The sequence below is a fragment of the Carcharodon carcharias genome, chromosome 22 (genome assembly GCF_017639515.1).
Source record: "Carcharodon carcharias isolate sCarCar2 chromosome 22, sCarCar2.pri, whole genome shotgun sequence".
Classification (NCBI taxonomy): Eukaryota; Metazoa; Chordata; class Chondrichthyes; order Lamniformes; family Lamnidae; genus Carcharodon; species Carcharodon carcharias.
Window position 1 is genome coordinate 1,103,889 of NC_054488.1, and position 16,401 is coordinate 1,120,289.

The 16,401-nt window shown below is 42.5% G+C and overlaps 1 protein-coding gene across 2 annotated transcripts in view; it reads right to left on the reverse strand.

Annotated features, from left to right (window-relative positions):
• The window catches only part of LOC121293897 (mycbp associated protein), a 271,885-nt gene that overhangs the window by 206,005 nt on the left and 49,479 nt on the right, over positions 1-16,401 (reverse strand). For both annotated transcript variants that reach the window (XM_041217342.1, XM_041217343.1), the window contains exons 12-14: positions 12,545-12,732; positions 2,194-2,340; positions 862-1,434 (exon numbers count right to left, since the gene is read on the reverse strand). In XM_041217342.1, coding sequence (XP_041073276.1) covers positions 862-1,434; positions 2,194-2,340; positions 12,545-12,732 — 908 coding nt within the window. The remainder of the gene's footprint in view (positions 1-861; positions 1,435-2,193; positions 2,341-12,544; positions 12,733-16,401) is intronic.

A 16,401-nucleotide genomic window follows, 5' to 3' on the forward strand; every position in this document is an offset into this window, starting at 1 on the left:
AACACCTTCTCAAGGGCAATTAGAGATGGGCAGCAAATGCTGGCCTAGCCAGTGATGCCCACATCCCATGAATTAATTTTAAAAAATCATTTAAAGTTTCTTGCTGTTCCACATGCACTGTTCTTAATCTGCAAAAAGTACGAAGGCTGTGTATTTTAGCTAGGATCTGCCAGAAATAGGCCACCATTCAGCATTAGGAGGAGTTAAGAGACGATGGGTATTGGGCAAGTCATATAGAATAGAGTGAGAAAGTACTTTTTAAAATTATGGTTCATTCCAAAAAGGTGGAGTGTGACGGGCCTAATAAGCCTTGCATGCAGGCCTATCAGACTACCACCAGTATTTGAGCACAGTGGGTACATTCTCTGGGGCACAGGGTCCCTGATACTCTGAAGCATTGTTGATCCCTCAGTGCCTGAGCTCACATGGAAGAATGGTTCCAGTAACAATCACACCTTGAAGACAGGTGGTCTGAAAACTAGGGCAAAACCATTATAAAACTACAGAAAATGTGAGAGAAAAAAATACATCCAGAGTTTGGGAACCTAGTAGTTATTGCATTGCATTAGCAACTTGTGGGCAGCATCAAAAAAGTGACCATGAATGGTGCTGGATTGTCATAAAATCCCAACAAGTGGACCAGTGTCCTTCAGGAAATGGAAGCTGCCTCACCTGCCCTTTCTGGTCTGACCTGCACTATGTGTTGACTAATGTCTTCAGAGCAAGCAAACTCGGGCAACAGCTAACTCCCACATCCACAGGGAAAATTAAAAAGAACACATGGATTTCATCAAAGTTCTTGAACTCAGTAAAGGAAGTATATATTGTATTTACAAGAAATAGCAGCAAAGAAAACTGCACCTGTCTGAAAGAATCGATGGACAGGTCCCACTCAGGTTCTGATTCATAAGGTGATTGAGCTTTGTTGGTTGGTATTGCTTCTTCGGGGGGTTTCACAATCTTTCTTTCTTCTACATGGTGGGCAGACCTCTTGCCGTGGGAGTGGGTCTTCTCCTTGCTTTGCTTTTGCTCAGATTGATGAGAAGTCACCTTGCCATGGATATGAGTCCTTTGTTTGGAATGCTCCTCTGCTTCATCAGCTGGTGGTGATTTGTTGGTTGATGCACCCTTATCAGGGTATTTTGTGATCTCTAGATGTTCCACACGGTGAGAAATCACCTTGTTATAAGAACGAGTCCTTTGCTTGGTTTGCTCCTCTGCTTCATCAACTGATTGGCCTTTAGTCGGCGTGCCCTTAAGCTTTGTGTTGTCCAGATGCTCCAGATGCTTGGTGGAGGATTGGTTCTTGTCCGTGGGCTCGCTCACACCTCCAGGTTGTGATCCATCTCCTGCTTCTTCTGCATCTTTACTGTGCACAAAGCACTGTTTCCATAATTCCTTAAGGCTTTGCACTATACTATACTTGTAGTGCAGCTGCAGAGGAGAAAGACAGAAATTCCGGTTAGATGAATTCCCCAGCAACTGCTCCAGTGCAATACTATCAGAATGAGTTCTACAATGGGAGGATCTTTATCGTATCTTATTTTCTTTACCATCGTCTCCTCCTTCTTACTGACTTGGACACTTATCCCAAGGGAACTGAGGCTGTCAGTGTTGGCAATAAACTACTTGACAGTAGACAAAATCAAAATACTTTGAATGCTGGAAATATGAATAAAAACAGAAAGCTTGTCTGGCAGCATCAATGGAGAGAGAGAGAGTGAGACAGCGTTAATGTCTAAAGGTCAATGATCCTTCCTGTCTCTCCCTCCATTTTTTGATATCAATTCCTCTATTTTGATTTAAAAAGCACGCTGGACTATGGTTTTAAGTGAAATGTATTATATAAAAGGTGCTATGTCAGTCCCCAACATCATAGTCATTACTGTAGAATAAAAACAAAAGATGCTGGAAATATTCAGCAGATCAGACAGCATCTGTGCAGAGAGAAGCTGAGTTAACCATCCAGGTCAATGGCCTTTGAGCAGAACTCGCCTTTATCATAGGTTCACTGTCTCAATTATGACACAAATCTTTATTATATGTATTAATTTAGTTGTCAGCTATGCATCAGAATATACTGTACTTATGGCTGGGCAGCTTCTGTTGTAAAGCTTTGCAAAGAACCTTCAACCCTTCCATCCTGAAAATACAGCCTGTGATTCCCACTATTTTGAGGTACCAAACGTTTACCTTGGGGTTCTTCATCTCAAAGACCTCTTCCTCAATGAATGGAACTTCGATAGGAGATGGGGTTTGCTGTGGGGTGCGCACTCCACCTATCACCTCATTCAGGATCTGTTCAATTATGGCCATCTTTTCCTTCTCTTCAAGTTCTTCCTGAAATGGAGAAAACACACCAGATAGCAAATGGATAGACAACAATTCTGAAAGACGGGGAGATTCACCATGCTGAGTTCTCTAACAGGCCTGACGTCAAGATTCAGGAGTTGCTGAAACATAATTGGAAATGCCAGCGAATGTGACAATGTATTTATTCTTCAATGTAAGTCAGACAGCAAGTACTTCCCAACTCTGAGACAATCGAGAGATCGAAAACAGCAGAAGTAGTGAGGTAGTCAGGAAATTGAAAACAGCGTAAATGCAGAGGCAGGCAAGAGATTGAAAACAGTCCCCAACAGGAGAGACAGTCGGGTGCGGGAAAACAGCGCAAATCCTAAAACACGTACCTGTGTAACAAAGAAACAGATAACTTTTAGTTGTATTTGTGGGTGGTAATAGCATTTAATAAGAACAGTAAATTGTAGTATACTTAGGAATTATTCTAAATTAATTAAGAAAATGTTTAAAATAAATTAGTAAATAAACACTGTGGTAAATGTTTTATATAAAGTTAAGGTATGCATGTCAGTGTAGTTCGGACATGTGGAATGTGCATTCTGCAGGGTATGGGAAGCTGTGCAAGCACAAAATGCCCTTGATGACTACACCTGCAGGAAGTGTCAGCAGCTGCAGAAACTTGAGCTTTGAGTTGCGGAGCTCGAGCAGCAGCTGGAGTTACTGTGTTTCATTTGCAAGACTGAGGATTACGTGGATAGCACATTTAGGGAGGCGGCTACACCACAGCTAAGAAATACACAGGCAGGGAAGGAATGGGTAACTGCCAGAGTATCAAAGAGAAACTGGCAGGTAGTGTAGGAATCTCCTGAGGCTATTTTGCTCTCTAACAGCTTTTCCATTTTGGATACGGGTGAGTGAGATGGTTCCTCAGAGGACTGTAGCAAGATCCAAGCCCATGGCACCATATGTGGCTCAGCTGCACAGGAGGGGAGGAGGAAGAGTGGAAGTGCTATTGTAGCAGGCGATTCTTAAGTTAGGGGAGCAGACAGGTGTCTCTGTAGCCACAGGTGTGACTCCAGGATGGTATGTTGCCTCCCTGGTGCCAGGGTCAAGAATATCACAGAGTGGCTGCGGGACATTCATCTGGGGCAGGGTGAGCAGCCAGAGGTCATGGTCCACACTGGGACCAATGACATAGATAGGAAATGGGATGAGGTCCTGAAAGCAGAATTCAGGGAGTTGGGAAGGGAATTAAAAAGTAGGGCCTCAAGAGCAGTAATCTCAGGATTATTCCCAGTGCCACGTGCTAGTGAGCATAAGAATAGGAAAATTGAACAGTTCAACACGTGGCTGGAGAAATGGAGTAGGAGGGTGGGCTTTAGATTTCTGATGCATTGGGACCGGTTCTAGGGCAGTTGGGACCTCATGGGGGGTGCAGGGGTGTGGAGGGCTGGGGGCGGTTTGCTAGTGCTGTTGGGGAGGGTTTAAGCAAGAGTGGCAGTGGGATGGGAACCTGATGGGATATTCAGAGTGGAAAGGAAAAAAACTGACAGTGAGAAGTAAAGAAGAATCAACTGAAAACGAGGGCATATCAGAGAACAGTATCAAGGTAGATGGAATAGTTGGAGAGTTTGATAGAATTAGGGTAGGCAATACTAAGTCATTAGATGGGGTCAGAATAAGGGGAAAGTAAAAAAGCCTAAATTAGGGCAAATGTACATGTATGTGAATGCATGAGTGTGGTTAATATGATTGGTGAGCTACAGGCATGATGATATTATTGCTATTACAGAGGCCTGGCTCAAAAAAGGGCAGGACTGGGTATTAAATATTCCTGGGTACAAGGCATTTAGGAAAGATGGGGAAGGAAGAAATGGCAGGTAGGGGCGACAATATAGATTAAAGATTCAGAACTGGAGAGAGAGGATATTCCAGAGGGGTCAAGGCCAGAATCTCTCTGGCTAGAGGTAAGGAATGAAAAAGGTGCAATAACATTGGTTGTATGGTATATAGACCAACAAGTAGTGGAAAGGATGTGGAGAAACAAATTTGCAAAGAAATTAGTGAGAGGTGAAAGAATTATACAGTAATCATAATGGGCGACTTCAATTATTCAAATATAGACTGGGATAGGAATAGCGCAAAGGGACAAGAGGGGCGAGAATTCCTGGAGTGTGTTCAAGATAATTTTCTACAGCAGTATGTTTCCAGTACAAAATGAGGACCTGGTTCCTGAGAATGAGTTGGCCCAAGTGGATCAAATATCAGTGGGAAAGCCTCTAGGGGACAATGATCATTGTATCATAAGGTTTAGGTTGGTCATAGAAAATTAATTGGGGGAAAGCCAACTTCAATGGGATGGGAATTCAACTGAGTCAAGTGAGTTGGAATCAAATGTTGGCAAAAAAGACAGTGGCTGAACAATGGGTCACCTTCAAAGAAAAGGTATTTTCTAAGTGACTGTTGATTTTATCCCAAACTATAGTTTCCAGAAGTTTCCCTACCACTGAAGTCAAACTGACTGGCCTGTAGTTGCCGGCTTTGTCCTTGCATCCCTTTTTGAACAAGGGTGTAACATTCAGAGTTCTCAAGTCCTCTGAGACCTTCCCTGTGTCTAAGGAAGACTGGAACATTATCACTATGTCTCTGCAATTTCCACTCTCACTTCCTTCAGTACCCTTGGATGCATCTCATCTGGTCCTGGTAGCTTATCTATTTTAACTAAAAATAGCAAGGACAAGGTATATTTCCTTGAAGGAGAAAGTTGAACAAATAAATCTTGGATGACAAGAGAGATAGAGGTGAATATGAAAAGGAAAAAGTGTGCGTACAATAGATGTAAGGTAGGAAATATAAGGGAGAATCAGACTGAATATAGAAGTGAAGGGTAAGTGAAAAAACTAATAAGAAAAGCAAGGAGAGAGCATGAAAAGAGGCTGGCAGTGAACATAAAAGGGAATCCCAAGGTCTTCTATAAGCATGTAAATAACAAAAGTGTGGTAAGAGAAAGAGGAAGGCCAGTTAGGGACAAAAAAGGGGGCTTGCATGTGGAGGTTGGAGAAATAGCGGAGGTATTGAACGAGTACTTCACATCTGTCTTACAAAAGAAGATGCTACCCGGGCCAAAGTGAGAGAGGAGGTAGGTAACTGGTACACTAGAAGAATTTACAATTGGGAAGGACGACATGTTAGAAAGGCTACTTTTAATTAAAATAGATAAGTTACCAGGACCAGATGAGATGCATCCAAGGGTACTGAGGAAAGTGAGTGTGGAAATTGTGGAGCACTACTGATAATTTTCCAGTCTTCCTTAGACACAGGGAAGGTGCCAGGGGACTGGAGAATTGCGAATGTTACACCCTTGTTCAAAAAGGGGTGCAAGGACAAAGCCGGCAACTACAGACCAGTCAGTTTGACTTCAATGGCAGGGAAACTTCTGGAAACTTTAGTATGGGATAAAATCAACAGTCACTTAGACAAGTGCAGGATAATTAAGGAAAACCAGCCTGGATTCATTAAGGGAAAATCATGTATAACTAACTTGCTGGAGGTAACAGAGAAGGTTGATAAAGGAAACGCTATTGATGTGGTGTATATGGATTTTCAAAAGGTATTTGATACAGTGCCACACAAAAGACTTGTGAGCAAAATTCTAGATCATGGAATAAAAGGGAAAGTAGGCACTTGGATAAGAAATTGGCTGAGTTACAGGAAACAGAGAATAGTGATAAATGGTTGTTTTCCAGATTGGAGGAAGGTTTGTAGTAGAGTTCCCCAGGGGTCAGTGTTGGGACCCTTGCTCTTCCTGATATATATTAATGATCTAGACTGTGGTATTCAGGGCATGATTTCAAAATTTGTAGATGATATGAAGTTTGGAAATGTTGTCAACTGTGATGGGGATAGTCTTGAACTTCAAAAGGATATTGACGTGCTGGTGCCTTGGGTGGACAAGTGGCAGATGAAGTTCAATGCAGAGAAGTATGAGGTGATCCAATTTGGCACAAAGAATATAGACAGACAGTATAAAGTAAAGGGAGACACTCTAAAAGAGGTGCAGGAACAGAGGGACCTCGGTGTATATGTACATAGGTCATTGAAGATGGCAGGGCATGTTGAGAGGGCATTTAATAAAGCAGAGAGTATCTTAGGCTTTATTAATAGGGGCATTGAGTACAAGAGTAAGGAGGTCATGTTGAACTTGTATAGGACACTAGTTAGGCCTCATCTGGAGTACTGTGTCTAGTTCTGGGTGCCATACTTGAAGAAGGATGTGAAGGCATTGGAGAGAGTACAGAGCAGATTCACAAGAATGATTCCAGGGATAAAGAACTGTAGCTATAAGAATAAGAAGAGGTTGGGACTGTTTTCCTTGGAGAAAAGAAGGCTGTGAAGGGACTTGATAGAGGTATTCAAGATCCTGAGGGGTATGGACAGGGTAAATAGTGAGAAATTGTGCCCACTCCAGATAGCATCAAGAACTAGAGGGCACAGATTCAAAATAATTAGCAAAAGGAGTAAAAGTGATGTGAGGAAAATTTTTTTCACCCAGAGGGTGGTTGGAATCTGAAACAAGCTTCCAGAGAGGGTGGTGGAGGCAGGTTCGATCGAGGTATTCAAAAGGGAATTGGATTGCTCCCTGAAAAGAAATAATGTGCAAGGTTACAGGGATAAGGCAGGGGAGTGGGAATAGGCTGAATGCTCTTTCAGACTCGATGGGCTGAATGGCCTCCTTCCGCACTGTAAAGATTCTGTGATTCTGCGAATTTTCATGTCAAAGATGTGCCTCAGAAGTGGACCTAATCTGCACTGAATGTGACAACTGCATATTTCATCTAACACATTTTTTGGTTCACTAGCTGACTCTTAGATTCAACTGCTATTACCCCTAAATTGTGTGCAAATTTGATCATTTTCCTCGAATACAAGTTATGAATGTAAATTAGTCCATGACTATTCTCTGCCACACACCACCCAAACCCACTCCACTTCACCCCATTCAATGTTTCCTTCCCCAAGGCAATTGCTTAGCCATGCTTTCAGTTTCTGAAGTATTTTTTCATGAGGAACTTTCTCAATGGCCTTCAGCAAATGAAAGCACATCACTTAGGTTCCACAGCCCTTGCGACAGTTATTCACCAGGTTAACTTCATACAGGCAATGCTCAAATATAAGCATAGAGTTACACAATCATACGGCACAGAGGAGACTGAGGGTCATCGACTCCATGCTAGCTCTCCCGAGAGCAATCAGTAAGTCCCATTCTCCCACTCTTTTCCCATAGCCCTGAAAATTCCCTCAAGTGTCCATCCAATTTCCTTTTGAAATTTTTGATTGTCTCTCATTTCTTCTACCCTCCCAGGCTGCAAGTTCCAGGTCACTCATACTCATTGCATAAAAAAAGTTCTGCCTCACATTCTCCCTCCATCTCTTGCCCAAAACCTTAAATCCTAGCCCTTGTACATGGACAAGGAAATCTTCTGTTCATTACCACCTACTGCTCTTCATCAACTAATGAATAATATGCTGTAAACCACTTGGCAGATCAAAGTTATAGAATGTGTTACAGAACGTACTCTCGGTGAGGAACTTCAATGTCCATCAGCAGTGTAGAAAAGCATGCTCGATGCAGCACCAGCTATATGTGAAAATTGAGGTACCAACCTGGTGAAGCTTCAACACATGTCTACATGCATTCCAAGGAGCAGAAGCAGCATGCTAGAGTCAGAGCTAATGGATCCCGTAATCAATGGATCGGATCACAATTATAAAGACAAGCAACCTACAGTTGTGACTGATCATCGTTATTAGCTGTCTCCCGATTTGAGGATGACATCTACTCAGGAGTGTGAGTTTCTGTCATGGGTCATCGTGTAACTGAACAAGCTGATTGTCAACCACAGATCTTTGGGCACGTTGGGCAGGACTTCTCATGAGGTAGTGGGATCCAGGATGAAGAATTTGCTTCCTTTTCTTCCCTTCTTTTCTATCATTCCACCTCATTCGTTAAGATGTTGGTACTCAAAAGCGTGATGCAGCTTGATGGGCAAGTTGTTGCCATTTTGAATATTCGTAACAAGCTCCTCCTAGTCATTAAGGTCAATGTTGCTGTGCTTCAAGGAGAGTTTCAGAGTATCTTTGAAACATTTTCTTTGTTCTCCCCTAGAATGTTGGCCATTTGAGAGTTGATAGAGCAGGGCCTGGTGGAGGAGACAGTTTTTGGTAGTGTCCAGTTCATCAATTAATTTTGCACGAGTTTGGCCTGAATGCTGTGGAGCTGGTTTCAAGGTCACTAGCATTTGTTTGATGGCCCTCCAATTGGATCTGGAGGGTGCAGCGGAGACATTGCTAATGGAATTTCTCTAGTGTTCTTATATGTTGTTGATACACAGTTAAGGTCTCACTGTAGTACAAGAGTGTGAAGAGTGTGGCGATGAAGACTGGTCTGTAATGTTAGAGTCATTTACTGCAAGACTGAATTTTTCTTTTACAAATGGAAGGACATGGCATAATCCAGACATCTGGGTGTTCGCCTGGGATTTTTTTCAATAGGTCATAAGTTCACCTTGAACTGTCAGCAAACAGACCTCTTCTAAGAAATTACCTGAGTTTTATGGTATTTGAGGAAAATCTGGTTGTTTGTTTTGAACTGCAATCACTTTAATTGATGGAGAAAAAAACTGAAAAGGAAGGTTGGTAACTTGCTGAAAATCACATGGGTGAGAGGGAAAAAACTGAAGTTGTGAACCTGCTGGTTTCTGAAGGCAGTCTTGTTGGGGGACAAGCTGAGGAAGGAAGGCTAACTTAACTGGCTCTCTCTCTCTCTACCTTGCCTAAAATTGTGTGTGGCTATCAGCCTGCAGTCAGAGAATCCTCATCTGAGTGTAACTAGTCTACATTTGGACCTGCAAAGCTGACACCAGTTGGTGAGAACTTCCAGACATCCACCTGGGCCACATGAGGGAACTCCAGGTCGACAGTGTCGAGACCCTGTGGACTATATCCTTTATTTTATAACGTCCATCCTCCAAAGCCCATCTCTGCAGAGAGACTCTATCTGTCTGTCCTTTGTTTGTCTGTGTTTGTGCGTGCGTGCTGGGGGATTTCTTTAGGAAGAGATAGATAGTTACAATTGTGTGTTAACCACACTTTAAACTTCTTAAAAGAAGATTTGTCTTAAAATAAATTAATCATTGAGTTTTTGAAAGAAGCCTGGTCAGAGTCTCTTTTCTTCTGGGTACTACAGGTATAGGTACACAATTGGCCCTTTTGGTGAGAAAATTAAACATTGAAATTAATGGTACGGCCTGTGGAGTAGTGGGGCTTGATAATTCGCACACTCCTCACATCTCGGTCGTAACAGTACACTAGAACTTTTGTTGACTTGTGAAAATCTTTATTGTCAAAGACTCACTGCTGTAATTTTCAGAAGGCTGAACTAGCACAGTTGTTCTGGTTTTGGATCCCTTTGTCAATGGCTTTGTCTTTGTCTTTTTGAGAGAGGTGACTGCCAACGTATGGGAAGTAGTCAATATATTCCAAGAGTTTCTCCTTCAACCTATATGGGAGTAGGAATATTTAGCTGACCAGGTGTGGATTGATATATCAGTTTTGTTTTGGCAACAGTCAAGGACAGGCCAAGTTTCTTGTATACAGAATTGAAGAGACTAAGAATGTAGGTCATGGGGAGATCATCTATGGAGGTCAGTTTAGTTTTGGCACAAAGATGACCAAAGAGTTTTCCATCTAGACAGTATTTAATACTGATGCCAGAGGGCACTTGATCTTTGATGGGGTGAATATGCATTGTCAGGTAGATTGTAAATAGTATGGGGGCTATCACACAGCCTTACTTGACCCCAGTCTGGGATTTAAAGGCATCTGTTTCAGATCTCCCACTCACAACAGTTGTGGTCATATCTTGATGAAGCAATTGCAAAACTGTGGTGCAGTTTCTTGGACATCCAGGTTGTGAATGTTGGTGAACAATTAAACAACTAACAGGAGGAGAAGGCATCATGAATATTCCCATCCTCAGCGATGGTGGAGCCTGACACATGAATGCAAAGGACAAGGCTGAAGATTATGCAATCATCTTCAGCCTGAAGTACCAAATCGATGATCCATCTTGACCTCCTCCTGAGGTCCTCAGCATCACTGAAAGAGTCTTTAGCCAAATTCATTCACGCCATCCAACATCAAAAACGGTTGAGCTCATTGGATACAGAAAAGGCTATGATCCCAGACAACATCCCAGCTGTAGTACTGAAGACTTAAGTTCCAGAAATAGCTGGGCCCTATCCAAGCTGTTCCAGTACAGCTACAAAACTGGCATCCAAAACACAAAAGTGGAAAATTTCCCAGGTATGTCCTCTCCTCAAAATGCAGGACAAGTCCAATCCAGCCAAATACTGCCCCATCAGCTGACTTAGCAAAGTGACAGAAAGAGTCGCCAACAATGCTTTCAAGTAGCACTTAGTCACCCGCTCACCGACGCACTTGGCTCCTGTCGTCGTTACAGATTTGATCTAAACACAGATAAAAGAGGTGAGTTAAGAGTGACTGCCCTTGATTGAGTGTAGCAACAAAGAGCTGTAATAAATTTGAAGCCAACGGGAAGCAGGGGGAAAACTCTCTACTAGTTGGAGCAGAAAGGAACATGGTTGTGGTTATTGGTGACCAATCATCTCACCTCCAGGGCAATGCTGCAGGAGTTGCTCAGGATAGTGAGCTAGGCCAAGCCAACTTCAGCTGCTTCATCAATGACCTTCCTTTCATCATAAGGTCAGAAATGAGGATGTTTGCTGATGATTGCACGGCGTTCAGGTACATTTCTCAAGTAATGAGCAGTCCCTGCCCACATGCAGCAAGGACTGGACAACATTCAGATTTTGGATGATAAGTGGCAAGTAACATTAATTACACACAAGTGCCAGGCAATGATCATCTACACTAGTGAGCTCTAACCAACTCCTCTGACATTCAATGGTGTTACCATCGCTGAATACCTCACTATCAACATCCTGGGGTTACCACTGACCAGAAACTGAACTGGATCATCCCTATAAATACTACAGCCAGAAGAACAGGTTAGGCTCTGGGAATTCTGCAGTGAGTAACTCATTTGTTGACTCCCCAAAGTCTGTTCACCATCTACAAGGCACAAGTCAGGAGTGTGATGGATTGCTCTCCACTTGCCTGGATGAATGCAACTCCAACAACACTCAAGAAGCTTGACACTATCCAGGACAAAGCAGCCCGCTTGATTGGCGCCTCATCTACCAACTTAAACATTCATTCCCTCCACTACTGATGCATTGTGGCAGCAGTGTGTACCAGCTGAAAAGCGCACAGCAGCAACTCACCAAGGTTCGTCCAATAGCACCTTCCAAATCTGCAACCTCTGCCACCTAAAATATCAAGCGCAGCAGATGCAAGGGAATACCACTACCTGCAAGTTCCCCTCCAAGCTACTCACCATCCTGACTTGGTAATATATCGTTGTTCCTTCACTGTCGCTTGGTCAAAATCCTGGAACTCCCTTCCTAACAGCATGTTGGGTGCACCTACACCATCAACTTCTTGGAGGTAGTTAGGGTTGGGCAACAAATGCTGGCCTTGCCGTCAATGTTCACATCCCATGAAAGAGTTAAAAAATTGTATGCCCCTTTAGTCAGATCAACAACTTTAGTTGGTCTAGAATTTCCATTGTAGTTGTTGATCCAGTTTAGAGTATCATCATGGATTATGTCTCTCTCTTGTCTAGTGGCATTATGTGGTATTGTCCTGGTCAATAGCATCCAACACAGTTATTCTGTACTTCAAATATTTGATTAAAAAGGTAGTAATTCTTATTCAGAAATATCTTATAAAATTCATTACATTGAGTAACAGTTCAAAAGAAATACAGATCAGAGAGATAAAGAAAAGCCTCGGAAGCCAATCAAGTAAGACAGTAAAAGCAAAGATCAAAAACATTTAAACTGTACTAGTCATACAGTCTCCCACATTGTTTTCTTGTTGACTTAGCAGGTTCCTTGTTTGTGGAACGACTCATTGATTCACAATAAACCTGTGGCTACAATTCAAAAATATTTCACCAGCTGCAAAGCTTTGGGACATTCTGAGGTCCATAAAGACATTATGTAAATACACGTTCTTTCTTTCTTATTTATAGTACCATGGTACTGTTTTCATCACATTGGCACCAGACTCGAGTAAATTCCCAATGCATGTCACTGACCTGTAGTTGTTGTCTTGCACTTTCATTCTTGTCTTCAAACAGAGCCACCCCCCACAGAGCCACCTGCAGAGATGCCCCTCCTAACACCACCGGGTGAGTGCAAAACTCCCAGGACTCGGTGAAGATCCCAGCAATTGATGACTTAAAAGTGAATGGTAAATTAACAGTCTCTCCAGGAAGAATGACACCTAGGCAAAGAGGAGAAAACACAGAAATAATCAAGAGTTTGGATCTACAAGTTGCGACTCCTTTGACAAGATGGAATCCCATTTAAAAGACGCAAACTTCCCTATGGTCCATTCGAGATAGCAGAACCCAGTGTTGTGTTGAGCCAAATAAAATAAAATTGATAATTAGAAACTATTTATTACAACCTCCTTTTACCTCAGCTTTGAACCAAAGCTGATTCTGATCAGTGAAGTTCTCAAACTTCTGCAGGCATGCACCATTTTCTCAGTCCTTTCCAAGAGTGTCAGCGTCATTGGCTGTCCCTCAATTCAAGGATGATGTCTACTCAGGGTCATGAGTTTCTGCCATGTGTCTTCATGTGACTGAACAAGCCAATTCTTGACCTGGAGATCTTTAGCACATGGAGCAAGGACGTCCCCAGAGATAGTGGCACCAGGAGTGCATTATTTACTTCCTTTTCTCTTTTTCTCTACCGCTGTTCTATCTTGTCATTAAAGTTTGCAAACATGCCCAGCATTTGTAGCTATTGGGATTTCTTGTCAAACATCTTTGGGCTAAAATAAGTTTGAAAAGTTATGTATTTGTTTCTCTATAAACCTCAGTTATCAAAACAAAAAACAATTACTAAACTACGAATCCTTAGATAATCTGAGTTAGTGAGATTGAAGATAAACCTGAAACATCTTTAAACATCTTTTACACATGATTAATTGCACAGAGAGCTAGAGAGAGAAAGCACATGCCCTGCTGCTTCACTTTTCTGGGCCCCTTATACTTCTATCCCTTTGACCCTCCCTCTCACATCCTTCAGGTTCCCCAAATTGAGAACCATTATCACGGTGGGTTGAACTGTTTTATATAGGTTTAGCAAAACTTCTTGGCTTTTGTACTCTATACCTCTACTTATAAAGTCCATCAGAAGCTCAGGTTTTAGTATGATACACTTTATAAACACAGCTTTGTCAGACAATTCCAGACAACTTAGTTGTTCATAATATGCAAGTAGCTATACTTCTTTGAACGTGGCCCTGTGCAATATCTGGACAACAACATCTAAAAGACTTGAACTTCATAGGCACTGCAAATAGCAATCCCATGTACAAATAAGAATATCTTGAACTAATAGTGCCATATTCTATTGACACATGACTTCTGGTTTCACTTCCAAGTTTAAAAATGGCAAAACCTTCCAGTAACTTAGCACCAAAATATTCACCTACAATCATGTGTTATTTCTATTGTCACGACTCATTGGGGATAGTGCACTATAATGTCAAGCCCCACTGTTCCCTGAGCTGCGACAAATGTGAAAAGTGTGATCAAACCTCCAGGTTGCCCCAATTCTACCTAATTGTTTAATTTAGGTTAACAGAGTACGAGCACCAGGTTTATAAACTTAATAAGTAAATAACTGTTTATTGAAGAAATTGTCTTTAACTAATGGCAAAAGAAAGAAATATGAACTGCTAACTTCTAACACTATAAGTTAAACTCTACCCCTTCTTACACACACACAAGACACATAAGACACACAAATTATAGATTTTAAGGGTGGGAAAAAAACAGTTCAATAGCACCAATCTGGAGTACAGGATTCAATGGGTTGATTTTGATCGATGTCTTCCAAATTCCTTTCAGTTCTTTGTTGATGACATGAGGTGGTCTTCCAGTACTTTCGGTATTTAGTTCACTGGTTGAGCACTTCATTTTCCCCATTGCCTCTTGACAGGGGTTTTCAGAGAGAGAGAGAGAGAGCAGGTTATAAAGATATGAGGAAGAAAAAGCCAGCTAGCTATTATTGTGGAATTATACTGGAATCTTGCACATACAGGAGAAAGAGGTTATAGGTCTTGTTCTTTTCAGGCTAGGAGCTATTCTGCTGCACTGTCTTCACACAAAACACTGGTCACCTGGCCAGGAGCCAATTAAAGCATTGTTGCCAGGCAGCTCCCTTGGTTCGGGGCTCCTTTCTGGCACCACCCTGTCTTTCATGGCACAGTCTGTTCCAGGACTGCAACATTGTATATATTCCTCACTCCTGTCTTTCAAACTGCAGCCATTGTAATTTTACTCCATAATCCAACAGAAAATAAAAAGATATGTTCTTTGCAACAGCCCAACAGAAATGGAAACATTATGTTCCTTACACTATCCACACAAGTAGGCTTTGTTAACAGAAAAATTACACTTTGCATTGTGAAAAATATTTTCTCATTTTACACTGAAACTAACAGCACTTACACATGCTAAGCATGGAGCATGTAATAGGAGAGCGAAGTATTGCAGATGCTGCAATATCTGAAATATAAACAGAAAATGCTGAAAATATTCAGCAGGGCAGACAGCTTCTGCGGAGAGAGGAACAGAGTCAACACTTCAGATCCACAATCTGCACTAGTCTCACGAAGAGTTTCTCTGCACAGATGCCGCCAGATGTACTGGGCATTTCCAATACTTCCCATTTCTATTGGAGCAAGAATAAACCCTTTTTCCAGCCCTCCGAAAAGCAATTGGGGTCTTGTGAGCCTCTCATTCCCCTTCAGCAACAAACACAGCAGCAGCTGCCTGAGATCTGGTTTGGCACAACATTAAACATGAATTCCAAAAAAAAGGTATGAAGAAAATATAAACAAAATGCTGAGCGAAAAAAAAAGTCAAAGCAATAAATTGACCATTTAAAAAAATAAGTAATAAAAATAATCATTAAAAATTGTCAAGTAGCAGGGCTAACCAAGGACCTAGGCTGAGCTAAGGTTGGGTTTAACTAACACCAAAGTTGTGTTAGCCCGAGCTGGCCTCAGTGGAATTCATTCAAAAATGGGTTCAGAAATGGGATACTTTACAGCCTGGGTTTTCCTGTTCTCCTGGCCCTGTGTATGGATAGGTTTTTGGTGTGGGAGAAAGGGGAAGGATGTGTATATGTTGTGGATTTGTGTGTGTGTGTGTGTGTGTGTGTGCGTGTGCGTGCATGTGTCTGGCTAACTCCCAGTCTCAGAGTTCTCTCTCTCTCTCACACACACATACTGACTCACTCTCACACTTCCCCCTTCCTCACTCTCAGTCCCTCACTCTCTGCCCCCAGCTCCCCAACTCCCAGGCCTAGGAGTTTAGAGATATTCTTGCTGAGGAGGAGTTCAGGATGGCTGCGAAGGTGGCAAGATGCGCTTCCTCACGGCCCCGTCTAATACTCCAGCGGCCCTGAGTCTCACTGTTGCTGCAGCCGCTGCTTCTCCTGGCCTCCCTAGCCTGCTTCACCATCTTGATTCCTGTAGTCCTTAAATGGGCTGGTGCCTACACGGGAGAGCAAGAGGCGGTCAAGGGTGGACTACATCATCTAGAATTCACTCTGGCTGTCAAAATAAATAGCCATACAGACTTGGGCTCTCGCTCTAATAACCCCTTTATGCTACAAAGCTTTGTCCTGGAGTGCAGCACCCACCACGTGCTTGTTTGCCAGCACGTTGAGAAATGAGGGGGCCACTTGAGAGTGGGGCGGTGGTGCCCAAAACCCCAGACTGCCCCAAGGCATGGGCCCTGGTGACTAGCGACATTAACGACGCTCTGAAAGAAGAAATTCCTCCTCATATCCATCTTAAATTGGAGACCCCTTATCTTGAAACTGTGCCCCCTAGTTCTAGATTCCTCCACAAGGGGAAACATCCTCTCAG